This window comes from Paroedura picta, chromosome 10 (genome assembly GCF_049243985.1).
Source record: "Paroedura picta isolate Pp20150507F chromosome 10, Ppicta_v3.0, whole genome shotgun sequence".
Lineage (NCBI taxonomy): Eukaryota > Metazoa > Chordata > Lepidosauria > Squamata > Gekkonidae > Paroedura > Paroedura picta.
In genome coordinates, this window is record NC_135378.1 from 84864890 (window position 1) to 84891397 (window position 26508).

Below are 26508 nucleotides of genomic sequence, written 5' to 3' on the forward strand. Positions count from 1 at the left end.
GTGTGGTCAGGCCGTCCCGGTGGAAACTTCTTCCCAGCTGCTTTTTAGCCTTTTCCTCCTCGGCCGCTCTCTGCGCTTTCCGAGCTGTTCCGTTGGCTGATTCCATTAAGCGATTCCACGCCGGCTGCATGAAGCCTCCCCGGCTCGCAAAACAGGTCATTAACCCCCGCTGCCTTTAAAGAGCGTAATTGCATTTTAATCTGATATGCCCGCATTATCATTCCAGACACAGGGTGGATCTGAGGGTGGCTTAATTCCTGCTAATGTCATTTTAAGATACAGTAATCTAGAGACGGGCATGGCCTCGCTACAGTCTGCTTCAATTTGGAGAGGCCGCTTTGGGCTGGGAGAGGGCTGCTTTTAAAAAGCAAAACATAAAAGTTTTCAGTTGCCACGTCGTGATTGGACTGATTCCAGGAGGGGCGAGGAGTGCAACGCCGAGCAAAGTTAAACCTTTCTTAGAGGACTTTCTAAGACTCAGGAAGAAAGTATATGAACAGAATGGACAAAAATCCTTTACTCCAGGGGTAGTCAACCTGTGGTCCTCCAGATGTTCATGGACTACAATTCCCATGAGCCCCTGCCAGCGTTTGCTGGCAGGGGCTCATGGGAATTGTAGTCCATGAACATCTGGAGGGCCACAGGTTGACTACCCCTGCTTTACTCAACTGGTCATTAAAATGTGAAACTCACTGCCAGGGGGATGTTGTCATGAGAACAGGCACAGGTGGCTTTAAACACGAACTGGATAGATTCATGGAAGTCGGACACATCAGCAGCTGCTGGCCATGTACATGACTACAGAGGCAGCAAGCTTCTGAACGCCACTGACAGGAGACAACATCAGGAGGTAGCCTCAGCCTCTCTGCCTTGTTGCTGGACATCCCGAGGAACTGGATGGATGGCTCTTGTAAGAGACAGGATGCTGGACTGGATGGACCCCTGGCCTGACCCAGCAGGGCTCTTGTGTTCTACATCATGAGTGTCAGCAGGCTGCTGAATCAACCCCAGAGGGCGTGACGCAGAAGGTATCACAGTAATTTCAACGTACTTTGTCCTGCACCAGAAACAAAATAAATCCACAGCCTCGGGGAAGCCCACAAAGACCAGCAGCTTCTGACCATAACTTTATTAAGGCTTAAATTTTCATCAGCTAGTTGGGAGGCAAGCCAATCCCCACCCACCCTGTGCCCCCGAGTCGCATGACAGGAATCCAAGAGGGGCGACAGGTATGTGCATACCTAATACACCCACTCTCCCTCACCTTGCCCCTGCCAGAGACACATTCCGATTGCACAAGCAAGGAGAACGGGCCCCAGCAAGGATCGAGCATCACCGCATATCCACCTACTCCCTCGGTCTTCAGAACTGGCAACCTTGGGAATTATTTCCAGTGCACCTTTATTATTAATTCTTTTTTTTGCACAGCTGGAGAAAATAAAACCTGCAGGAGATGAACAACCGCTTCGGCTACGTTTTCTCCTTTGTCCTCTTCCTTCTTTCCTCCCCTATATCTGACCGAGGTCTCTTTTTTGTCATTTCGACCGTACAGGAGGCCGTCCTCACCGGCACCTCGCTCAGAAAGACGGCTAAAGTCGGCACGTAATTACACGAAGGTCAGTTTTGTATGCAAATGCTGTTGTTTCCTGTTGGTTTCGTTTAAAGGTTAAAGGAAGCATATGGCTTTATTATCCTTGGATCGCTTTAGCTCCAGCAAAACGCTACAGCCCCGTCGAAGCGTTTGAGTGCAAAGTCCTCTTTCGGAACGCCCGACTCGGAGAAAGCAGCAGGGAGGGATAGAACCGGCTGCTCCGGGGCTCTGCTTCGGCGGCTCGCAAGGCTCCGAGGGCCCGTCCCAAGAGAGTCAGAAGTGGACCCTCACGACGTCGTGTGTGGCGACCGACCGCTTGCAAGTCACGCACAGTATCGAGAGGGATTTCTGCTTTTCGGCCAAGCAGGAGCGACAGACGAGGTGGCTGCAAGGGAGCCGGTAAACGGGCTCCGTCTTGAAGTAGGAGGAGAAGGCCTTGCAGCAGGAGGAGCAGCCCTGGGGAGCCCCGTTTCGGTGGTGCTCTTCAGAGGGAGGGAGAGAGAGAGAAAGAAGCAGGTATAAGGATCTGCAGGGGGAAGCGGGCCGTGTTTCGGTGAGAGTGCATCTTCCTCCCCCCCCCCCAAAAAAAACCTATACATCAGTATTAATCCAGGAATTCATATAGCTGGTGTACAAAATCACTTTCTCTCCGCCAACGCTTTCCTTGATGTTATCATCAGAACTGGGGATGTGCGCTCAGATACATCCATCCAGTCTGAAAATATACTCCAAAATATTCAGAGCCAGGATTTTAAAACACTGAATTGAGGCTGCTTTTTTTGGGGGGGAAGGGGGGGGGCTGCTTTCTAGGTAACAGGAGTGTGGAGGGAGAGAGGAAAGCCATATCAGAAAAAGAAGAGTTGTTTTTTATACCCTGCTTTTTGCTACTTGGAGGAGTCTCAAAGCGGCTTGCAATCACCTTCCCTTCCCCTCGCCTGTGAGGTAGGTGAAGCTGAGAAAGCTCTGACAGGACTGCTCTGTGAGAACAGCTCTAACAGAACCGTGATTGGCCCACGGATACCCAGCAGCCTGCATAGGAAGAAGTGGGGGATCAAACCTGGCTCTCCAGATAAGAAGCCGCCACTCTTAACCACGACACAACGTTGGTAATTATGGCAGGCAAGAGTTTGCCAAATTGTTTCTGCTGGGATTCTCTGGCTTGACACTGGATCTGTTGAGCTTGTGACACCACACTGACCCTGGATTCTGCTTAGCTTCTGTGGTTCTAACCCTGGGTTTGTTGGGACTGGATTTGCTTCAGCTGGTTTGGCTTGGATTCTCTGGCTGGACGCTGAATGTGCTGGCCTCACCACATTGACCTGTGGGTCTGCAGAGATTCTCTGGTTTGGCCTTGGTTCTCTTGGACTTGTTAAGTTTTCTTTGCTATGGGAAGTTTTGGGCAAGTAGTTGCTTCTGGATTTGACTATACTAGGGGTGTGCATTTATAGAATAGTATCATAGAATTATAGAATAAAAGGGTTGGAAGGGACCTCCTGGGTCATCTAGTCCAACCCCTTGCACTGTGCAGGACACTCACAACCCTCTCGCTCCTCCACTGTCACCTGCCACCCCCTTGAGCCTTCACAGAATCAGCCTCTCTGTCAGATGGCTATCCAGCCTCTGTTTAAAAATCTCCAAAGAGGGAGAATCCACCACCTCCCGAGGAAGCCTGTCCTACTGAGAAACCGCTCTGACTGTCAGGAACTTCTTCCGAAGGTTTAGATGGAATTTCTTTTGCATTAATTTAATCCCATTAGTTCTGGTCCGTCCCTCCGGGGCAAGAGAACAACTCTGTTCCATCCTCTATATCAGTGGTTCTCAACCTTCCTAATGCCGCAACCCTTTAATACAGTTCCTCCTGTTGTGGTGACCCCCAAGCATAAAATTATGCCAGTGTTCTTTCACAGAAATTAAACTGAAACTGACCAATGGCATGAAGATCCATGGTTCAGGATTGTATATAAATTGGTTATAAATTGTATATAAATTGGTGGGGGCCTTCAAGAGGAGCAGCAACAGTGGTGGTGCCCCCCCCCCCGGCCAAGCTGCTTGCCCTGCTGCGACCCTTGTGAAAGGGTCGTTTGACCCCCAGGTTGAGAACCACAGCTCTATATGGCAGCCTTTTAAATACTTGACGGTTATCAGATCCCCTCTCAGCCGTCTCCTCTCCAGGCTAAACAGACTAAGCTCCCCCAACCTTTCCTCATATGTCTTGGTCTCCAAACACAGATGTCTTGCAGCATAAACACACATAACAGAGACATTAAAGGTAAAGGTATCCCCTGTGCAAGCACCGAGTCATGTCTGACCCTTGGGATGATGCCCTCTAGCATTTTCATGGCAGACTCAATACGGGGTGGTTTGCCAGTGCCTTCCCCAGTCATTACCGTTTACCCCCCAGCAAGCTGGGTACTCATTTTACCGACCTCAGAAGGACGGAAGGCTGAGTCAACCTTGAGCCGGCTGCTGGGATTGAACTCCCAGCCCCATGGTCAGAGCTTCAGACAGCATGTCGGCTGCCTTACCACCCTGCGCCACAAGAGGTGTAGCCCTTATGCTGCGTGCAAGAGCCATGTCTTCTGAAAGACACAGATGGGGACCTTCTCTGCCCCATTGGGGGAGGAGGCCCACAATTTGGGACTTTAGGATTCTTCCGGAAGAAAGAAGGAACAACAGTCACACAGACTAGCAGATCCTCAGGGCTTGCGGGGGGCCCAGCCTTACCATATCCGCTGTTCGGGTTCAAGGGGCCGCTGCCTCCGCTCCCCGGAGCCAGCTGGCGCTTCGTCAGGCTAGCGGTGAACAATGGCATGGAGCTCAGGGCGCTGTCCAAGCTGGCAGAAAGCCTCTGCTCGTGAGAAGCCAGATCTGCAAAGAAAAGCACACAGCCTAAAAGGAGACGTTCCAGCTCAATCAAACATGAGACAATTCGGACCAAACGTGACGAGCAGCCGCAAATTAAAGAGCCCGTCCAAAAGCACAGACTGCAATGGTTTGGCCATGCCTGCAGCAGGCGGCCTCAGAAACTCCTCTGGCGAGAGCGACCCACTAAATGGAAGATCCAAAGACCGGCACCAAAGAAAACGTGGCTTTAACAGATCGAGGAAGACCTTAGAAACCAGCGATTGACTATCCACACGGCCAAAATTATGGCCACCAATCACCAGGAGTGGAAACATATTATAAAAATGGGGGGGAAATCCAGCGGAACATGCATTGGCGTCTTGGCTGAGAGGGACAGAGGAAAGAAGGAGAGAGGGCAGCCTTCCGCATACTGTTGGATCAGACCGACACGCTGTCCCACTAATTTGGGAAGTCAGAACCTGTCTTCATTCCTCCCTAATTTTTCCAGTTTAGCTATGACCGCAGATTGAATGCTCTGCAGAGGAATCGTTTTGCTGTCTCAGATTGGGGGTGCTGCTAATACCACTGCTGGTTCTAACAGCGGTCAGGCAGAGACCCCTGGGCAGCTCCCAAGACTGCCAGGATGAGGATGGCAGGGGCCCCCAACACGTGGCCCACGGGGACCCACTGACACTTTTTCTAGCATCCACCAAGAAGCTAAGAGTGGTGGCCTCCAATCTTGAGAGCTGGGTTTGCTTTCCTGCTCCTCCTCCACAGGCAGTCAGCTGGGTGACCCTGGGCCAGTCCCAGTTCTCTCAGAGCTCTCTCAGTCTCACCAGCCTCACAAGGTGTCTGTTGTGGGGAGAGGAATTGAAGGTGATTGGAAGGTGCTCTGAGACTCCGTCGGGTGGGGAAAATGGGGTATAAAAATGCCAGCTCTACTCTCTCTCCTTTTTAGAAATTTTTTTGTTAATGAGGTGGGTTTTCCCCCAGCAATGATTCTGGCTGACTGCTAGAGAAATGACTGGCACTGCAGATTTTTAAAGCTGTCACTTTCGGCAGCAGCTCTCAGCACAGCCCAAGGATCTGCATTGTGTGACTGAATGGAAGCCATTTTGCAACTAGTTCTGCCTCTGGCAGCGGCCTTTCCACCGCCCTCACTACATTTAGCAAGAATATCCAAGGTGCCCGCAGGGTCAAAAGATTTGGGGAACTCCTGCTCCTGGGTTTCTACCCAGTACCTGAGATGGATCCCCCATGTTCAGAGAAAGTCTGTCTACCTAGTCACTTTGGCTAAGTAGTCACTGGCAGATCTATTTTCCACTCAGAGCCAGTTTGGTGTCGTGGTTAGGAGTGTGGACTTCTAATCTGGCATGCTGGGTTCGATTCTGCGCTCCCCCACATGCAGCCAGCTGGGTGACCTTGGCCTCACCACGGCACTGATAAAACTGTTCTGACCGAGCAGGAATATCAGGGCTCTCTCAGCCTCACCCACCCCACAGGGTGTCTGTTGTGGGGAGAGGAAAGGGAAGGCGAATGTTAGCCGCTTTGAGACTCCTTCAGGTAGGGAAAAGCAGCATATAAGAACCAACTCTTCTTCTTCAGTAATCTCAGGGCTCTCTCAGCCTCACCTCCCTCACAGGGTGTCTGTTGTGGGGAGAGGAAAGGGAGGGCGACTATAAGCCACTTTGAGCCTCCTTCGGGTAGGGAAAAGCGGCATATAGGAACCAACTTCTTCTTCTTCTTCTTCTTCTTCTTCACCAATCCTGCAAAAGCAAGGCAGTCTTGAGCTGTGACACAGGGAAGGTTGAGGTCCCGGAACTACCACCAGGGGACCCCCTAGAGCAGGTGAGATGAGGAACCTTGCTCCTAAGGAAAGAGCTCTGTACTGCTAGCTGGGGGGGGGGGGGGAGATGGGGAGTTAACGCCAACGAATAGCCGTCTTTTAATGTGCTTTAATGTGTTGGGGATTTTAAGGGTTCGGTGTTTTTACTATTTTATTGTAAACCACCGCAAGTCTTTGAGAGTGGTGGTATATAAATCAAAGAATAAATAAATAAAATACAAGGCAGCTAGATTCAGGTCCAGCAACGCCTTAGCGACCTGTAAGATTTTGCAGGCATGAACTTTTGAGAGCCGAAGCTCCCTTTGGCAGAGGCACACAGGGAACCATCCCATAGAGCAGGAGTAGTCAAACTGCGGCCCTCCAGATGTCCATGGACTACAATTCCCAGGAGCCCCTGCCAGCGAATGCTGGCAGGGGCTCATGGGAATTGTAGTCCATGGACATCTGGAGGGCCGCAGTTTGACTACCCCTCCCTTAGAGAAACAACAAAGGACACACTTCTTGCTGAAAGTAAAGCAGTACATACATATGAGTGCAGCAAATATATTTGAAAGATGTACGCTCGTCACCTCTCAGAGCAATTCCAAAAACAAATCTGAATAAAGAATTAATCGGAAATTAATTCCTATCACTTTGGCCAAGGTTGGGATGGAGAAGGGTCAGGATTTCAGGGCAGAGCAAAGAGGTCAGGAAACGAAGCCACCGTGACGGACAAACAGCCCACCCTTATCAAGGACACGGTCTCTCTCCTTCTCTGCAATGGGAGCTAGCAGCTTGCCCTTGAAGAGGCTTTCGGGAAGGTCAAACCTGAACCTAAACCTAGATCCCACGCTGTTTGATGAGGAAGCACAGAAAGGAAAAGAAGCTCAAACGGAAACTGGTTTACTAGGACTGTTGTAAATAAATAAAAGCCCCAATCAGTGAAACAAATGCCAAATAAATAAAATAAATGTAACGGAATGAGGCCAAGGGACAGATCCAAAGAGCAGTGAGTCCCGAAAAAACAAAGACTCTGAACGTTACGTTCAAACCGTCACACCGTGACAAAGTCAAGCCCTCCCACAACAGAGCTGTGCTCCACAAAGTGCCACGTGGCTCTGGAGAGCCAATAATCCAGAGGGAACAGAAGGAGGGAGATGCGCTTCAAAGCAACACGGCATCAGGGATGCTGGCCGGGGCTGGCCGCTGGTGGGGACCAGGAGAACTGAGCCTCGGGGGTACCTGTCGAGCAGTCCATCTGGGAGGCGTTGGCCTCGCACTCCATTTTCATTTTTTTCGCGCGGGACTCTGAGGTAGGCACGGCGACCGATTCCGCCGTCAAAAAACAGGAAGGGTCCAAGTCGCCGTGGCAACCCAGGTTCTGCTCCAGGAGTTCCATTTTCCTTTTCAGAGTAGACCTGGCTACGGAAGAGGCGACGGCGGTTCCTGAGGCCTGAGCCCTCCCGAGCAAGTTCGTGCCCGGGATGCAGTGCTGGAGGAGGAAGTGGTCTATCCTGGCTTTCAGAGAGGGGTGGGGAAGCGGGTGGGAGTGCTGGCCGAAAGCCACCCCCGTGAACGGGTCGCTGGGGACCCGGCCCCAGGAAGCTTCGCTCCGGTTGCACTTCTCCAGGGTCTCCTGGTCGATGACTTTGCCCGAGGGCAGGAGCATGGGGAAGGTCATCACCTCCAGGGTGATGGGGTCTAGGAACTCCTCGGGGACGTCCAGCGTCGCCTGCATCAGCTTTGGCTCCTGGCTGTCCAGGGTGCCGAAGGGCATCACGTCGCTCTCCATGGGGGACGGAAGGCTGGACGCCTGCCCGCCGAAGCCCGGCGTCAAGGATTCCGAGGCCACCCGGAGGACGTCGTCCACCACTCCGTGAGGGCAAGATTTGGCCGGCTGGCCCCAGACCTCCACTCTCTTAATGCAAGGGAGGCCACCCCCTGCCACGTGGGTAATGCAGATTTTTAAGTGCGAGACGCCGCTCAGGGAGGTGGGGCCTTTGTTCCACAGGTCCAGGGAAGCGGCTCCGGAGACGGAAGAGAGCGTGTCCATCGGATGATGGAACGGGGGCCGCGGCTTGAAGCCCCGGTGGCCGAAAGTGACTTTGCTTTGACTCTTCAGCACGGCTTTGCCCACCAACGTGAAAGCCTCCTTGTCCGACACAGGCTGACCGGCCAAGCCTGAGAAGGGAGGCTCCGGGCTGCTCCAAGAAGCTTTACTGGAGGAGGAAGAAGTCCAAATGTCCAGCCCCGTGATGTTTTGACAGCTGCCAGATGAAACATCTATGTTGATCCGGCAGACGTCTACGTGGAAGGGGAAAGAGAGCGTCACCTGGACGGGGGGCTTGATAAAATACTCGCAGCGGAAGCCCCGGTTTCTCTTGGCGAGGTCTTCTGAGATAAGGTTTTGTACTTCATAACCATCGGCAGAGATCTGTGGGAATGAAAGACAAGTTGGCAAACCGTTTCTGCTAGGACGGGGTGGACGTTAGCTGTGACTCGACACCGTTTTACCCGCGTAGAGAGTCAAAGCTGAGGCCCGTAAACAAGACTCACTTTTTTACTACCAAATTAACATCCTCTCCTCACAAACCAGACCACACTGGAAAGCAATGGCCCTTCTCAAGAGCCTGCCCATGAGTAACCCGGGGAAAAGTGCTATATAATATTTCACTGCGGAAGGGAGGGGGGAGGAAGAAAAGCAAAGAGCTTCAGCTGTCCCTTCAGCACGTCTCGCTGCCTGCTGAAGGACTTTGAGCTGTCATGCTAGTACCATGACTTCTGGGTTTCATTATGACATCAGATCCCAACCACAGGAAGTGGGCAGCCAGCTGGTTGGACCTGCCCAAGGACAATGGACAGCTGGAGAACCTCCTGAGGTGGGCCTGATCCCCTCCAGGTGGATACTCATCTACCAATAACTCAGGGGAGGTTGAAAGAGTAGATCACGTCTTCCTTTGCTGACCATTTTACTCTGAGGTTCGCAGTAAGATAATTGCCCTTCTGCTGGACAATCGTCACTCAACAATGGATAGTGTCAGGTAGTTCCTGGGAAGAGGGAAACCTGCAATGTACAGGGCCAGTAGCAAAGTTTCTTGCTATAATTTGTAAAACCTGCTGACTGACAGCAAATCCAGGGCTAGGATACATCAATTATATAGTTTTAAACTTACCCAATTATTTAATGGTTTTTACACTAAGAGTCCAGTAGCACCTTTAAGACCAACAAAGATTTATTCAAGGCAGGAGCGTTTGAGTGCAGGCACTCAAGGGTGCTACTGGACTCTGATTTTATTGTGCTACTTCAGACCAACACGGCTACTCATTTGAATCTTCACTAAACCGAGTTTGTTATATTTTTCAAACACTGTGATTTAAATCTTTGATGCTGATTTTATGACGTGCTGGTCTTTGACCGTATAATAAACTTCCTTGGGGTTTCTTCCCCCTTCTTCTTTACATGTTATAACCCTTCCCCCCCCTACCTACAATAACATATTTGTTTCCAACAATGCATTGTTTTTAACATTGTTTTATTATCTTAATATAATATTTAATTTAATATTTTTATGTAGCAACTCTTGTATTTTTTTCACAACACATATCGATTAACTTTTATAATGGATTGCAGTTTCTATAGATGTATTATTTATATGGGTCAATTGACCGAATAAACATACTGAATGACTGACATCATCTCTCCATCTCTAAAAGAAAAACTAGTCAACTTGCGTAAGAGTTAAGCACCAATACGCCTCCAATTCACGACAACCCTATGGATTAACGGCCTCCAAAATGTCGTCTCATTAACAGCCTTGCTCAGGTCTTGCAGACTGAGGGGCATGGCTTCCCTGATTGAACCCACCCATCTCCTGTTCGGCCTTCCTGCTGCCCTCAACTTTTCCTAGTGTTATTGTCTTTTCTGAGGATTCTCGTCTTCTCATACTGGGACCAAAGTGCGACAGGCTCATTTAGTTATTTGTGCTTCCAGGGGAGAGTTCACGCTTAGTTTAATCTACAGCCCACTTACAAGACTGCATACGAGACAAAAATGAAGGGGGCTAGGGGGCTATTCTTAGAAGAGTTGGTTTTTAACCCCACTTTCACTACTTGAAAGAAGTCCTGAAGCGGCTTCCAGTCACCTTCCCTTTCCTCTCCCCACAACAGACACGCTGTGAGGTTGATGGGGCTGAGAGAGCCCTGAGATTACTGAAGAAGAGTTGGTTCTTTATATGCCGCTTTTCTCTCCCCGAAGGAGTCTCAAAGCGGCTTACAATCGCCTTCCCTTTCCTCTCCCCACAACAGACACCCTGTGATGTAGGGGAGGCTATGAGAGCCCTGACTGGCTAAGAGAGCCAACTTGGTGCAGTGTGGTTAAGAGCAGCAGGTTCTAATCTGGTGAGCCAGGTTTGATTCCCCACTCCCCCACATGCAGCCAGCTGGGTGATGCTGTTCTCACAGAGCAGTAATATCAGGGCTCCTCTCAGCCCCACCTACCTCACAGGGTGTCTGTTGTGGGGAGAGGGAAGGAAAGGTGATTATAAGCCACTTTGAGACGCCTGGTAGAGAAAACCAACTCTTCTTCGGGGGAGGGGGGGCATTATCTTACATGTCTGGAAGCCCAAGAAGTCTGACCTCATCAGAGCTTGGGAGCTCAGCAAGGTCAGCTGCTGTCAATACAGAGGAGAGCGAGGTTTCTGTACAAAGCAATGGCAAAGCACCTCTGCTCTTCTCTTGCTTTCCATGCCCATGGCTGGGGCGGCCTCAGAACAAGCACTGGGGGTCCCTTTGCATGCCAGTGCTGCTGATCGAATCCCAAGGGCCCTTTGTCCCTTACAACAAGAGACTGTCGCAGCTCCTCCATGTTTATGCCCAGCCAAATACCTTGTTGCAGTGAATCCTCGGCTTGAACTGGGGCAGGCAGACATTGATCACCATCTTTACCGCTTGATTCCCTGATCAGCTCCCCTAGTTCCGATCTGGATCTGAAAGGAAACGAAACGCAAACACAAGAGCTTTCAAAATGGGGCAGGAACAGACCATGAGGAAGAAACTGATACCATGTCCTCTGCTGGGGGGGGGGGGTTAACCTCTTGAGCAAAATCTCTCTCTCTGTACACACAAGTGGGAAGGAAGACATTCTTAGCAGGTGTGTGCCCCTCGGAGTAGACGGACCAGAACCAATGGGATGAAACTGATTCAAAAGAAATTCTGCTTAAACATCCGGAAGAAGTTCCTGACAGTTAAGAGTGGTTCCTCAGTGGACCAGGCTTTCTCGGGAGGTGGTGGGCTTTCCATCTTTGGGGATTTTAAAACAGAGGCTGGATAGACATCTGACGGAGAGGCTGATTCTGGGAAGATTCAAGGGGTGGGGGTAGGTTACAGTGGGTGAGCGAGAGGGATGTGAGTGTCCTGCATAGTGCGGGGGTTGGACCAGATGACTCATAAGGAGCCTTCCAACACTATTATTCCATGACTAGTAAAAAAGCCCATTGCCCTTTGAAATTCAATGGGCGCTAGCAGTGAGAGTGGGTATGGGGGGTGGGGGAGTACCTGGAGCGGCTTGTGAGCCGCTGGCGAGTGGCAGGAGTCCTGGAGTTTCGGCGGCCTGAGGTGGGGCAGCGGACGGCCGCAGGCGGCGGCGGCGGGGCCTCCTCGGCTGTGGGTCTGCGAAGGCTCTCTGAAGCCTTCTCCCAACTGGTGGAGCGGCCGAGAGAAGGCAGCCAGGCCCACCCACGGCCCGGGGCACTTCCAAGCCTTCTCTCGGCCGGCGGAAGCCGCTCTGCCGGCCGAGAGAAGGCGGCCAGGTCCACCCCCAGCCCGAGGCTTTCCCAAGCCTTCTCTCGCCCGGTGGAGCGGGATGGACACTTGGAGGGGCCAATCAGGAGCCGCTTCGCGGCTCCTGATTGGCCCCTCCGAGTTTTTATCCCGGACCGGTCCCGCCCTAACTCCTCCCTACTACCCCTTACTCTTTTATTCAGTCCGTGGCGCCCGTGGCGCCACGGGCTGTGTACAGATTCTAGCAGGTGGAAGACCTTCCATGTGAAAAGTTCTACAGATAGCATGCTAGCTGATTTGTTGAGCCGGAGAGGAGAAAAGCAGTTCAGCCAAACCTCTTTTCAAAAGAACCATTTGTACCCCCAACTCAACTTTTTAATGGAAAATGTTTTATTAGACAACTGGTCCATCAAGGTTAGTATTCAATGCTCAGAGAGTGGCTCGCCAGGGTCTGGAGACGAGGGTGGTTGCCAGCTCCTGGTTGGAAAAACTTGGCAGATATGGATACGGACCCTGGGAAGGACAAAGAACTCAATGGGGAATGATATCCACCCTCCGAAACATCCGTTTTCTCCAAAGGAATTGATCTCTGTAGACGGGAGAGGAGGTGGGATTCCAGATCTCCCAGACCACACCTGGAGGATGGCCTCCCGAGGCAGAGGCCTTCCAAAACACCTGCCACCTGAGCCTTCTAGCTGGAGATGCCAGTGCCTGACTCATGCCAAGCAGACCCCACTGAGCCAGAGCCCATCTCCAAGAAGGCAGAAGAAGCAACTGGTTTCCAGGGTTCCTTGGGGACGACCTTCTCCACGGCTATTCTACTGATGGGAGCCAAGCACAACTCTAGTCTAACACACTTCCTTTCAGGCCCACCATTAGGGTCTAAACATGGAGGCAAAAGTCAGGGGCTGCTCTCCTGCCAGCAGAATCACCATCCCTGGAGGAATAAGGGCCTGGAAGAGGCTGCTGAGGACACAACTCTCTTGCGCTGCACAACACTGCTGCCGCCAACCACTAGATCGGGCCAGCACCAGCCGACACCTGACCATACCAACCTATGCGAGTCCTGAGACAGGGATGTGCTTCATGCTTTCCCCAAGTGAATCTGCCCCAAACTGAGAGTCTGTGTGGAGTAGCGGTTAAGAGCTAGTATCTGGGAGACCTGGGTTCAGATCCCTGTTTGTGCTGTAGAACTTCCTTGGCGACCCCGGGCCAGCTGCACATTTTCAGCCAAACCTACCTCAAAGGGTGGTTGTGAAGACAAAATGGAGGGAAATTATGTAAACCACTTTGGGTCCCCATTGGGGAGAAAGGGGAGGTGTAAATAAATTAACAAGAGGGGCAGCCTCTAATGCAGACAGCCGGATTTGATGCCGCACTTCTCCTCCGCATGCAGCCAGCTGGGTGACCTTGGGCCAGTTGCAGTTCTCTCAGAGCTTTCTCAGCTCCAGGTTCCTCACAACACTCCTGTTGTGGGGGGAGGAAGGGAAAGCTATTATAAGCCACTTTTTGAGACTCCTTGCGGTGGTAAAAAAACAGGGTACAAAAAACCAAGGAGAGTTACTCCAGGCCAGTCTTCCTTAACTTTTTTAATGTTGAGAAGCCCCTGAAACATTCTTCAGGCTTCAAAAAACCCCAGAATTGGCGCAATCGTGCAGAATACGGTTGAGAAGCAGAGCTGTGGACATCCCCACCCATGGCCCCTCCCCTCCCATCACTGGCCAAGGGGGAGGGGGGAAATGGATCGACATGATCATATCTACCAATCAATGTTCAACAAATTCTAAATTAATTTTTAAAATTAACTCCCACCCATTCGGGAAACTCTTCCAGGGCTGTGGCGGAGGTTTCAACTGATTTTGCGAGTTGCCTTGAACAAAAAGTGAAGATGGGATATGAATACCAGAACCAGCTTTAAAATAAATCGGCTAGAAACCTTTTAAGGTGGGGATGGATTTTGTCCAAACGAACAGTGCTGGAGACCAGAAGCTCTCAAATAGAGAGATGCGAATCCCTCAAACAGGGGTAATGACCCCTAGGAGAAACCAGCACATGACAGAGATCTTGTCCTCAGCAGAGGGCTTCATACCAATCAAAACAACATTTGGCACAGGGGAAAGGGCCTGTGGTCAACTGCATAGCAAAGGTCTCAGGTTCCACCTCTGGCCTTCCTATTGGGAAGGATTCCTCCCACCAACGTGGGAAGCTGCTCTGGACTGCAGTGAAGGCCTCCCTTGTCACTGAGGTGCCCTCTTCTAATTATCTTTTAATAATGACTATGTTAGCAAACCTGGATTTTAACATAACTTCAGAGGTGCACAAATATAGATGCTGCAATTAAGCGTTGCTTGTTTTTAATGGTTATCAATCAAGCAGCAATAATCTCTTGTCATTTTCCTGTCATTTCCTGGTTGAATAGCCTATTGGCTTGAAGACCTAGGTGGGCTATGCATACTGCGATGGGGAGATGAGGAAGAAATGCCATTTTGCAAAAGTGATGTAAGATGATGCTATACCTATACCAACGGGGTAAACGGTCATGACTGGGGAAGGCACTGGCAAACTGGTATTGAGTCTGCCATGAAAACGCTGGAGGGCGTCACCCCAAGGGTCAGACATGACTCTGTGCTTGCACAGGGGATACCTTTACCTTTATACAAACAGCATAATATTTTTAAATTGTATGTTAACGCTCTGTGGCACATCTCCCACAACTGGGAGCACAATCTCCCAGCCAAATCCTTTCCCCATTTCACAGCGGAGAGAAATAGTCACCAACAGTGACCTATAGTGCATTGGCATCATTGACAAATTACACTGAACTTACAGGCTTTACAGATAATTTTTTTTTTTTAAATATTGTACCATAATTAACTATCCCATTCATCTTAACTGTACGTACAGATTGTTGAATATCAATTGCTGTCTAGCCTTAATTGTTCTGTTTAAACCGAACTGCCGTTAAGGAAAGGGGAGGTGGGCAAACTCAACCCAAAACATACGTATAATGTTGCAAGGGTCAAGCTACCTCAAACAGAATATGATCAAAACAAATTTATTATAGGGCATATGCAGTGGAGAAAATACAAACCGGATGGTCTGAATATCAGACACCAGAGATCAAAATGAGCTTTGCATAAGCTATAGGAATTTCACATGCAAGATGATTTCACATATACTATGGATGAATGTATCCACTGACCTACAACACCATACGGGCTTCAGCCTATTAGGCCTTCATCAGTGATCAATACTATATACTACTTAAAACAAAAGAACCCACCACACATTCCCAATGTGAAAATCCAGTTGCTTTTGTTAAAGCTGAACAAAAGAAAAAAGCCAAATTCTTAATAGGGTAGGTGAACATTTCTACAAGAAATCAAACTCATTTCTACTACATTATGTTGTGTGCCTGCTGAGAGTTTATAAAACAGTTTATATATAATTATTCTTTAGTGCAGAAGCTATAAAAACTTAAAAGTACATTATGTAACTCCGTTGGCTTTCAAAAAAAACAATGTAAAAAGCAAATAGGCTTCTTCTAATGTAACTGCTTTGAAATCACTTACTGCAAGATTCATTCAAACACCCTGGGCATGTTATACCTTCTAAAAATTCTGAACAACAGTAAAGAAATGTAGAAGCTGTTCAGAAAGAGTCCAATGTATTCCCCACCACACTTGCTTAAGACTCAGGAATCAGGCATCTTGCTTTTACCCCTTACAGTACAGAATCGAATATTATATGGTGCAAATAGCTCAGTTTTTCCGACCGGCTACGCCGGAGCAATGGAAACCATTCCCAGAAGGGCAATTCTATCACTGTGTATCCAATTCGACGGAGCTGCCTTCGTTTCATATGGGGTAACCCCAAGAGGTGTTTCGAGTGATAGCTGTACTGGTTCCTATTAGACACCTGGATGGCTAATTTCGTGCCCCCAAGATGTTGCCCTTTCGACTCAGAGTCTGGACCTTCATAAGAGGTTTTGGATTTGATCAACGCATTCAAGATGGCATCGGTAAGAGGAATACCATCGGAAAATGCAAAATGATCGTGACTGGAGAGAGATTCTCCCTCCTGTACAGGTGTTTTCTGGACACAGATTTCATCCTTGCCTCCAAAGTTATCCACTGGGGATGGTTGCCGAGACCTCCCCTTCAACAGTTGACGCATCAAGTCATCCGTGAGAGAAACGCCACTGTCTTTTAATTCTAATTTTACTGCGGAAGCTTCTGAATTAAAAGGCAATGGCTTTCGGTCTGCGTCTAACCAAATCTCCAAATCAGCTGATCTGGTGTGAGGTAAGATCATGTGGTGTTTGACGTACTGGGGACCGCCCAACATGTCTTCAAGAAGAGAGAGCGCTTCCTTGACTTCTGGCCTTGTACAGGTTTCTTTCTTGGTAGACTCCCACAACATCCCAGCCATTTCCTGCCTCAACTCTGGCGAAAGACGACTGCCCCTGTAATCAGGGCATTCAATCTCCACTGTGCCGTCGAGGGTAAACAAGTCCTTCCTGAAGTCAAGCTTCCCATCACTGATTAGTCTGAGATACTTGAGACTCAGAGCGCAGTCTATCAAGTCTTCTGGAAACCGCTTTGCAAACGCCAGGGCTATCAAGGAGGTGAGAAAATGTTCTGGGAATTTCTGAGACTCGTGCATCTTTCTGCGCAACTGCTCCTCAAGGGAGGTGTAAAATTCCTCTCCATTGGGCGGCTCATAGTTCAGGCATCCAAATGACCACAAGAACTTGGCAACGTCTTTGCTCCGGCAATAAGCTGCCCTGGAAGAGATCGAAGAGGCGACTGCATCCATAAGCCTTTCGTTGCGGTAATGCAGAGCTGAACAAGCAAGGGCTATGTGCATGACTCCTTGAGTGCCTATGGCAGGGATCCGTGGAGGGATCACCATCCCAAGCTGCTTCAGAAACTCAGGATGATCGACGTGAGTGTAGCGGTACATCTTGAGCACATTCACCAAGGCATAGCTGCTCATCTCCGCCAGCCGAGGAGAGACTTTATCTCCGATCTTGCGCATAGTAAGTTCTGAAAGACCACAGCTGGACTTGAAGAACCCTAGACAAATGGCGCCCACCTCCTCTAGGTTCAAAGCGTCTAAGTGCTTCAGGACCAGGATGTCCAGTTTCTTCATTAAATCCTCTGGAGCTCGGCGACCTTCACCAATGATATAGACCAGCTGAACCAGCTGGGGCAAGCTGAGCTCTTTCCAATGCAGGCTGACGTAGCTTAGCAGGATCTCCAGATACCGAGGGATGCTGAACCCCAAGCAACGCCACAGATCAGCCAGCAGCAGGTGGCGATCCAGGTCTACCTCCCAGGCCCGACGGCAACATTCTGACTGGTACACCTTCAGCATGGCATGGCTTGGCGGAATGGCTAGGTGGACAAAGGCTTTCAAAACCATAACCAGCTCAGAATGACTAAAGAGCTGCACGCTTTCAACGGCACAGCGGCACAACGTGGCAAACCTGGGGTTGGCTTTTAGGATTTCGTGTCGTTCTGCTGGCAAGCTGCTCAGCCTGAATAAATACCCTGCAATGGTATGTGGCTCCAGGCTACTTTTGAACATAGCGACATTCTGCAAGATCAGGTCCCTTTGCTCTACCGAAAGGGGCTGAGGGGGCTGAAGATATCTATTATAACTCAGAACTTCATATTCCGGCCTTTGCTTCTGAAATGCCCTGGAATCTTCCTTTGGGTCGTGAGCCTCCACGTCAGCCGCTTCCCTGCAGTCTTCCGCAAGATCTGGCTTTCTTGGCTGTGTTGAGTTGGCTTGGACAGAGAGAAACGTGTTGCTTTTCCAATCCAGCGTCACGTTCTTCGTGCTGGAGAGCCTCCGTGAGCACGTAATGCTGTAGGGTTTCTGGACCTGCTTGGCACCAATGCCTGGGCAATCTCTTTTGAGCGAGGGGCCGTCCAAGCCACGGGATGCGTCCTCATCGGCTATCCGCTGGGCCCCAGTGTAGGCTGATGGACAAAAAGATACTCTGTATTCCGAAGGTTTCAACAGTCTGAACGTGACGACGGGTTTTGAACTCTTCTCTGCCTTTTGGAAGCTCTGGTCTTCTTCCGCTTTGCCAAAGAATACCCTCTTTCCTGGCACCTTGGTCGCTGTACAAAACGCAGCCGTGCTGCATGATCGTCCTGCCAGTCTTCTGCATATTATCCTTGTCGGCATGCTCCCAACTACCCGGTCAGAATGGGTTCCATGTACTGAAAAAAGGGCAGATGAAGAATGAGTGACTTTTTTTCGGTCATGATGAGTTCTCTTTTTCTTTAAACAAAAAAAAACCCTTTTAGTGTTACAGCAAGATATATTCTGAAATGCAACATTCACTCAAAGCTTCGTACAGATTGCAGGAGAGGCTGCTGCTTACTGGCAGAGTGCCTGATGTGCAGGCAGGCAGGCAGGTCACAGGTTCAATCCCCAGCACTGCTAGTTTAAAAATAAAGGACAGGAAGCAAACAAGAAAAGAAAAGAACTCAGTTTTGAGATTCTGGAGTGCTGCCGCCCATCAGAGTACACAATACTGACCTTGGTCTGATTCCATAGAAGGCAGTTTCACCTGTACATCTGCCAGGAAGTACAAAACTCAACCGCCAACTCCTTCCATTCCTTTGGCCAAGCCATCCAGGAAAGCAAAGGGCAGTGTGGCAGAGATTAGGCACTGAAGACTAGAAACGCATTGTACAGAAATAATATGTGTATATGTAGAGCTCATGATTCAATTAAGAACATAAAGGGAGCCTTACTGGATCAGACCAATGCTCCATCTAGTCCAGTATCCAGCCTCACAGGGTGGACAACCAGTTCCTCTTACAGCCAGCTACGTAGCATAGAGGCCGAGGCCTCCCCCTGATAAGACCATCAGAAGAGCTCTGCTGGATCAGACCAGGGGGACAGCCTCCTGTCTCACAAAGTGGCCATCCAGTTCCTCTGGAAGGCCAACAACAGGACACAGAGGCTAAGGCCTGCCCCTGAGGTTGCCTCCTGGATTCAGAGGCCTATTGCCTTTGAATGTGGAGGCTCCCCTCAACGTACAATGGCCAGTAGCCATTGACAAACTGAGTCCCCCATGGATCTATCTATAATTCCCTTTTAAAGCTGTTATATTCCCATGACCATCACTACATCCTTTGGCAGCAAATTCTTTTGACAGTTAGTGCAGTCCTGTCGTACGTACTGGGAAAGGAGTGGGAGAGTGTCATTCTGATGGCAGAAGGTCTAAGTGAGCTTTCTCAAAGCTTTGGATAGTTTTCTCTAAGGGATTCTTCCGGATCCAACCTTTATCGTGACATGAAAGCCTCTGGCAAGATCAGACCCACCAGTTTCAGAGACAGCATCCTATGCTACGACTCACTGAGCTGCAAATGGAATCTATTTGAAGCCGACACGCCATCCCAAAAAAGCACTGACTAAAAGCTTTTTGACTGCTGTGAATCCCCAAGCCCACTCCCCCACCACCACCAAGTTCAACAGGTGCGTTTCAAATGTCTCCGGCTTACAGAAAGCAGTTGTTGCACTGGCTCCTTCCGAGTAACACAGAACAACAACACATTAAAAATACATTAAATGGCCTTGCAGGAGTTCCAGCCAGCTATTTAAATGCTGCAAGCTCTCAAATCTGACTAGACTACTCTGCAGGTTTAGAAGATAGTCAGCAGCAAAAAGCCCAAAAGATGGTTACTGGAGGAGAGGGGGGCATGGTGCAAGAAGCCACACCTGCTCTGGTCTCCCTGAGCAACACGGTTGATTGCCTGCCTATGATCTCCTGCTTTTCTTAAATAGACACCAACACTTGGGACCCCTGCTTGTTGGTTCTGAGGGAATTTTGGGACTGCACTCCTAGGGTAGTGACAAGGCTAGTCTGAGTACACAATACTGACCCTGATGGATGGATGACAGTCTAAGGCAGTTTTGGGTACATTCAACCACCACTGCTCATCTTTTGTCTTTAACACTATGTGGACGGAGTTGACATGAGTAGGTTCTGACTTAAGGGCACATTATTCACTCAATGATCCTGAAAGGCTCCTTAAACCTGCTGAAGACTACAAACGTTTTGTGTTTTTAGTCCCTTAGACATGGTGCTTTAACTCTCCAGTCAGAAGTCCCCTTAAGATCAACAAATAGCAGATCTGTCCTGAGGAAGGAACAAATGCTCCTCTCAGAAAATGAAAAATCAACCGACCTGCCATACTGTGAGCACAGGAAAGCTCTGGCCCTGATTAAGGAAGACGCTGCAGGAGTCACTGACCTTTATGACTCTCGAGTTGCCAGACTATACACTGCAGGGAAGTTGATAGCTAGATACTTTTCAGAGATGAAGGACAGCACTACGTTACCTAACAGTGCTCCCTAACCCCAAGTCCATGGATCAGTCGGTACCAGGCCACGGCTCCTCCTCGTCCTCCTCCCCGGCTGCTGCCTCGGGGGCTGCCCTGCCACTCTGCCGCCCGCTCACCTTTGGTGCTCTCCAACGGCCACCATGGCTGGGGCTCCCCCTCAGCGTGGCCCTGCGCAGCTGCTGCTGGCAGCGCCCCCCAGCAGGCAGCGGGAAGTCAGGGGCGCCGGCGGGAAAGCAAGTGGAGCAGAGGCTCAGGTGGCGACGTCCCTTGGCAAAAGACTACCCCCCCCCCAGGCCTCAGTAAAATTGTCAAGAGTTGACCGGTCCCTAGTGATAAAAAGGTTGGGGACCACTGATCGAGTGGCAAGTTTACGAATAAGCCTATATCAATAGGTGATCTACTTAAGGCCTATACTGATGAATTACAGCCATAGAAATCTCCCCACAATAAATTATCAGATGCACCCAACTACATCAGTCAGCTGATCAGTGAGTACAAACATATGGAGCGCAATCCATCAATGACTGTTAGACACAGGGTGCACATGGAGCCCTCTGTCTGGGGCAGTGCTGCCCTGTATTCTTGGTGCTTGGGGGCAACAGTGGGAGGTGCTGCTGGACTTCTGGCCCCTGGTGGACCTCCGTCTGGCCACCGTCAGTTCTGGACTGGATAGGTTATTGGGCTGACCCCTGATGTTTATACCTGAGACACGGATGCTCTGTATTCTTGGTGCTTGGGGGGCAAGAATGGGAAGGCTTCTGGAGTCCTGACCTTGCTGGTGGACCTCCTGATGGCTCTTGGGTTTGGGCGGGAGAGGATGGTCATCCCGGTTCTTCCTTTTCCTTAAAAAGCAGATTACCAGCAAATCTTCTTGTCACTCTCCCAAACACAAAAATCTGCCTTTGGTTTGACTACTCACAAGGCAAGAGGGTGAAAAAGCAACTGATCCTTCCCCGGGGCCTGGATTGCAGAGTTTCTAGCATAAGCAAAAGAACTGTTGCAGGCACACAGATTTTTCTAGAGTACATTTACAAAACACAGATCTTCCTTCACGGTGGAAGATTCAAAGAGAGTGCAGCAACTGCATCACATGGGTGCAGCCAGCTCTCAACTATTAAGAAGCCTGTATCCTACTCCTCTGAACAGAGGCTACAGCGTATCTATGGCACTTATTCAGAAACCTACAAGACTCCCGATGCTGAAGCGCGGCATCCAAGCCCTCAAGCCGCTCTTGGGGGGCGGGGGAGAGGGTGCAATGCTGTCACACACTATTCATGGGCAGCGGAAAGAGAGTGGCCTGCACCAATCTCCACTGCAAGTCAACACAGAGCATCACGCTCATGGGGCTGGTTCTGGAAGGGTGGGGGTTAGAAATCTTGCTCAGGTTGCTCACGGCATCATGATGTGATTCCACAATGCAGGCAAGGCTCACTGACCAAAAAGGGCGAGAGTTGTGTTACCCTACAGTGCCAAACCGTGCCCATGTTGCAGCAATGCAGCTTTTCCCATTGTCACGCTGCATAATCCCCCAGATGGATACATCCCATGCACACTACCACACTGGCACGTTGGCATACAGCCGCCCCTTTAAATTAGCAGCACTGAGCCGTGCTGTGAAGCTCCTGAGCTGCTGGCGACACCCTGTGGCTTCCTGCTCATCTACCATTCCAGGGGAAAACACCAGAACGAGCTTCCTTCTTGGGAGGCAGCAGCTTTCTTCAGTGGAACCCTGCTGCTTGCTTACAATTGGCCTTGTGCCGTCCCTAGGGAGCACACATCCGTCCAGAGCATATGAGAAGCAGATCTAATTTTCAGGAGCCGGGTTCCAGCGCAATGCACATAACAAAAATAGCTTGCAGTCTGCCATTTGTGAGACAGCTCCCATGGTAGTCATCTACATCAGGAGTAGTCAACCTGTGGTCCTCCAGATGTCCATGAACTACAATTCCCATTAGCCCCTGCCAGCAAATGCTGGCAGGGGCTCATGGGAATTGTAGTCCATGGACATCTGGAGGACCACAGGTTGACCACCATTGATCTACATAACTAATTCCATATTCCCTCATTGCCCTCAGCCAGAGTGGGGGGATCTGTATCTTCTCTCTTCTTTACAACTTATTAAAGTATTAACTGGCTTTGCGGCACTAATGAACCAACTATCTCTGCATCTTTCTGGGTTAAATGTGAAGCTCACATTGTTTGGCCACCTTTGTGTTAGTGTTCTACTTCAGACCAACATGGCTAAACTCTGAAACTACTTTCACAGGGTGGTTGTGAAGTCCTGATTTTGAATAATGTAATTTTACCTTCTGCAATTTGATGACAGGCTTCATCGGGAGAAACACAGAGTCTGAAGACGCCATACAGATCATCTAGTTCAACCCCCTGTTCAATGCAGGACCACCCTCTAGTCTCTGCTTGAAGACTGCCAATGAGGGGGGAGCTCACCACTTCCTTAGGCAACCAATTCCACTGCTGAACTATTCTAACTAGGTGGTACCATTCTATGTGTTAGTTTAAAGCATTACTGCAGGTCCTATCATGTTCCCTCTCAACCTCCTCCACAATGAATATTCCCCAGTCTTTTCCCATAGGGCTTGATCCCCATATCATCTTTGTCATTCTCTTCAGTGCCCTTGCAATTTTGTCCACATCCTTTTTGAAGCGAGGCCTCCAGAACTACAGAGACTCCAGGCAAGGCCTGACCAACATGGTATACAGGTGATCTTCAAAAGGAGTATAAAACCAGCAGCCACACCTCTTGAAGAATTACTGCAAGATGAACATATTCTCTCGACGAAGCCTGCAGGTGAAATGGGTAGGGCAGGGGTGAGCAAACTGTGGCTCTCCAAATGTCTGTGGATCTACAAATACCATGAGCACCTGTTTTATTACAAAGCTGTTTTATTACAAAGGAACTTCAAGAACAGAATGGAAAGGGAAATGGCTGAAGTGCAAGTTATTACAACACTCAGAGCAATGGAATCCCCAGGACTCAACAGGGACATTAGTTTCTTAACTCACCTTATATAATATACTAACCTGCATTCTTACCAAACCCTCAGGAAAGCATGATGTCCTCTATATTTTATCTCTTAACTGGAATAACTGATTTGAACAAGTAGATTGTAATGTAACTATGAATAGTATGATGCAATGTAGTTTGGAATAGTTTATATATTTTTTCCGGACGGAGACAGCCAAATGCTCTACTTTGAAGTTGACAGTGCACCTGGCTGCTTCCATGCTTTTGGGGGGGGGGGCAAACAGAGGGCAAAATGGTAAGACCTCAGCTAAATGTTGTCAGCAATTGATTATCTATTTGCAAATTATTCTCTTAATGTAGATGTTTTTTTATTGTGGCCAACATATCCCGTGCAACAAATCCAAATAGCTGTTTTTTCCCTATTAATCTCTGGAACCTGCTAACCATTTTCATTAGGCTGTATGTTAATTTATTCTCATACTCTACCTATACATTTGAACTGATTATTTCCATTTCATGACGTTGTATTGGAGGAAGTGTTTACACACAAGAAAGCTCATAACTTGAATAAAATTTTGTGGGTCTTAACCATGCCAGTGGACTAAACTTGTTCTACAATTACCATCCCCTCCCTGTCAGCAAGGGTTTATGTTAATTGTAGTCCACAGGCACCAGTATTAGGTATTTTTTTTTAATTAACTGAGCAACAAAATATAATTTTACCTGATTTTGCAACATCAGCCTTGGCCATAAACTAAAAAAAAAAAAAAGACAATATCTTCTCAGTCCTGGACCCTACCTGATGAATGCTCTCCCTGGCGAGATCAGGGCCCCTCAATACCTTCAACAGTTTCACAAGACTTGCAAAACAGAGTTGTTCCAGCAGGTACACAGCTGAGGCCAGGAAATGAACACCAATAAAACACTGGCCTCCCCGCTCACAAAACAGCCATGCTCCATCCATAGCCCCAACCGCCCAGCAGAAATAAATTCCCCATCAGAATGTTTTTTAAGGAAGTGGCTTCATGCGACAATTCAGCTAACAGACATTAATTCAAAACACTCAGAAGTTGTCATCCCTGTAACCAAATACCTGTGCACTTCTTGCTGTTACCCGCCTGCAGGGAAAGGGCAGGCTATGAAAATAAAGTTATTCTTCTATTATTAATTGAAAAACGGAGAGATGATATCAGCCTCTTTGCATTCCCACGGGAGAGACACGCAAGGAATCAATGAAGAAGAAGAAGAAGCCAATGCACCGCGGCCCCTGGAGCTGCATCAAGACCAGGGAGGAGATAAAAATCCCTGTCCGCATCTGCAGAGGGCGGAACACGCGCTGCAAAGGCACGTCACGTGACCGGAAGCCTGCGGCCCCCCGCGCGCTTGGGCCGGGGGCGCGGCCGAGGACGCATGCGCGCGCAAAGGGGCGGGGCTTGAAGCCGGGCGACCGCCGCGCTCGGGAGGCGGTTGTTGTGACGTCACGCCTGGGGGCGGATCCCATTGCGGCGCTCCTGAGGGCCACCGGACACCCCCACCTCCCCTCAGGAATGGCCGACGAGCGGCCCCCTCTTTCCTCGCAGGAAGGCCCGGCCAAACACCCACCCGCCGTCCCTCCCTCACTCACCGGGCACCGCCGTCCTTCACCCCCGCCGCTCCTAAGGAGACGCCTCTCCTTTTTGCCCCCTCACAGGGCTGCTTCCGGTCACGCCCACTTTGTTGTCGCACTTCCGGGTAGGAGGTCTGAGAAGCAAGTGGAGGAGACGTGCGCATGCGCCGCGGTGGACCCAGCCTGGGACTAGCCTTGAGCGCCAGGTGGCGCGCGCGGCCTGGCTTCGCTTCCCAGCTTGCGCATGCGCCGCTGGCCACTGCATTGGCAGAAGCTGGCTGGGACAAGCGCGTGGTTTCACACGAGACGCTGCCAGCGGGGCTTGGGCTGCGCTCCGGGGAGGTCCCTTTGCATTAAAAGCAGGGCCAGCCGCGTGCACGTGAGAAGCTAGCAGGTCGTGGGTGCCTGGAAATGCTAGATCAGGGGTAGTCAAACTGCGGCCCTCCAGATGTCCATGGACTACAATTCCCATGAGCCCCTGTCAGCCTTCGCTGGCAGGGGCTCATGGGAATTGTAGTCCGTGGACATCTGGAGGGCCGCAGTTTGACTACCCCTGTGCTAGATGCACGAATGACAGCTGTGTAATTTTGGGAATGTCTGCAGGCTGAGCTTGGAGCGTAATAAAGCAACTGGATTGGGTGGGACGTGCTAGTTTCCTACGCTGATTATTACTGCCTGTAGAGGGGTAGTCAACCTGTGGTCCTCCAGATGTCCATGGACTACAATTCCCATGAGCCCCTGCCAGCGTTTGCAGCGTTTGCGTGGGAATTGTAGTCCATGGACATCTGGAGGACCACAAGTGGACTACCCCTGATTCAAGTGGGTTGGTTTGAAGCAGCAGAGTCCAGAGGCACCTTGAAGACAATTGCATGCGCCGCTGGCCACTGCATTGGCAGAAGCTGGCTGGGACAAGCGCGTGGTTTCACACGAGACGCTGCAAGCGGGGCTTGGGCTGCGCTCCGGAGAGGTCCCTTTGCATCCCTTGAATAAAGCTTGGTTGGTCTTCAAGGTGCCCCTGGACTCAAAATTTGTTCTATGCCTGTAACATGGTGTGCACTGCACTTTGGGGTAGAGAAACCCCTGAAACATTCTTCAGGCACATGACTGAAGGGGGGAAATGACACAAATTTAGTGGCTAGTGTGTCAGATCAAAATCTGGGAGATTTTGGTGCGTACTCTATTGTGCTAGTTCACGGGGGGACCTTGATCTAGCCACTCTCTCTTAGCCTAGCCTACCTTGCAAGGTGGTTGTGCAGCTAAGGTGGGGAAGGAGAACCACGTAGCTAGTCTGAGCTGGAAGGAAGGGTGGGATAGCAATGGGTTAGGTTGCCAGTTCTGCGCTTGGAGGATGGTGGTGCTTGGGTTAGTGGGGGGGACCTCAGTGGGCTATAATGCCACAGAATCCAGTCTTCAAAGTAACAATTTCCTCCGGGGGAAATGTTCTTGGCCACCTGCAGATTGATTGTAATAGTGGTTGGCCTCCAGGCATTCTGGTGCTTGCCAACC

General features: G+C 49.9%; 2 protein-coding genes across 5 annotated transcripts; both read right to left on the reverse strand.

Moving 5' to 3' along the window:
* Positions 1 to 1114: 1114 nt before the first annotated feature.
* On the reverse strand, positions 1115 to 25126 carry UBOX5 (U-box domain containing 5). 2 transcript variants are annotated; one of them, XM_077301198.1, is made up of 5 exons: positions 25021 to 25126; positions 11145 to 11245; positions 7503 to 8694; positions 4316 to 4459; positions 1115 to 2073 (listed from the first exon to the last, which is right to left on the reverse strand). In XM_077301198.1, the coding sequence occupies exons 2-5, from the start codon at positions 11196 to 11198 to the stop codon at positions 1865 to 1867; spliced, it is 1599 nt and encodes a 532-aa protein (XP_077157313.1). In that variant the 5' UTR covers positions 11199 to 11245; positions 25021 to 25126; the 3' UTR covers positions 1115 to 1864. The 2 variants fall into 2 exon arrangements, with proteins under 2 accessions (XP_077157313.1, XP_077157314.1); XM_077301199.1 differs by lacking the exon at positions 25021 to 25126 and adding an exon at positions 24490 to 24622.
* FASTKD5 (FAST kinase domains 5) lies at positions 15080 to 25118 on the reverse strand. 3 transcript variants are annotated; one of them, XM_077301196.1, is made up of 3 exons: positions 25021 to 25095; positions 23169 to 23213; positions 15080 to 18274 (listed from the first exon to the last, which is right to left on the reverse strand). In XM_077301196.1, the coding sequence occupies exon 3, from the start codon at positions 18237 to 18239 to the stop codon at positions 15762 to 15764; it is 2478 nt and encodes an 825-aa protein (XP_077157311.1). In that variant the 5' UTR covers positions 18240 to 18274; positions 23169 to 23213; positions 25021 to 25095; the 3' UTR covers positions 15080 to 15761. The 3 variants fall into 3 exon arrangements, with proteins under 3 accessions (XP_077157311.1, XP_077157309.1, XP_077157312.1); XM_077301194.1 differs by lacking the exon at positions 23169 to 23213 and having other exon boundaries at positions 25021 to 25118; XM_077301197.1 differs by lacking the exons at positions 23169 to 23213; positions 25021 to 25095 and adding an exon at positions 24490 to 24618.
* Positions 25127 to 26508: the final 1382 nt, after the last annotated feature.

Excerpts from the sequence above, each read along its gene's own strand:
- UBOX5 (XM_077301198.1), bottom strand. The coding sequence starts at position 11,198 with ATGGTGATCAATGTCTGCCTGCCCCAGTTCAAGCCGAGGATTCACTGC. Across the intron at positions 8,695-11,144 it reads CGAGGATTCACTGCAACAAG|ATCTCTGCCGATGGTTATGA; the intron begins GTATTTGGCTGG and ends TCATTCCCACAG. Across the intron at positions 4,460-7,502 it reads CCAGATGGACTGCTCGACAG|ATCTGGCTTCTCACGAGCAG; the intron begins GTACCCCCGAGG and ends TTTTCTTTGCAG.
- FASTKD5 (XM_077301194.1), bottom strand. The coding sequence starts at position 18,239 with ATGCCGACAAGGATAATATGCAGAAGACTGGCAGGACGATCATGCAGC.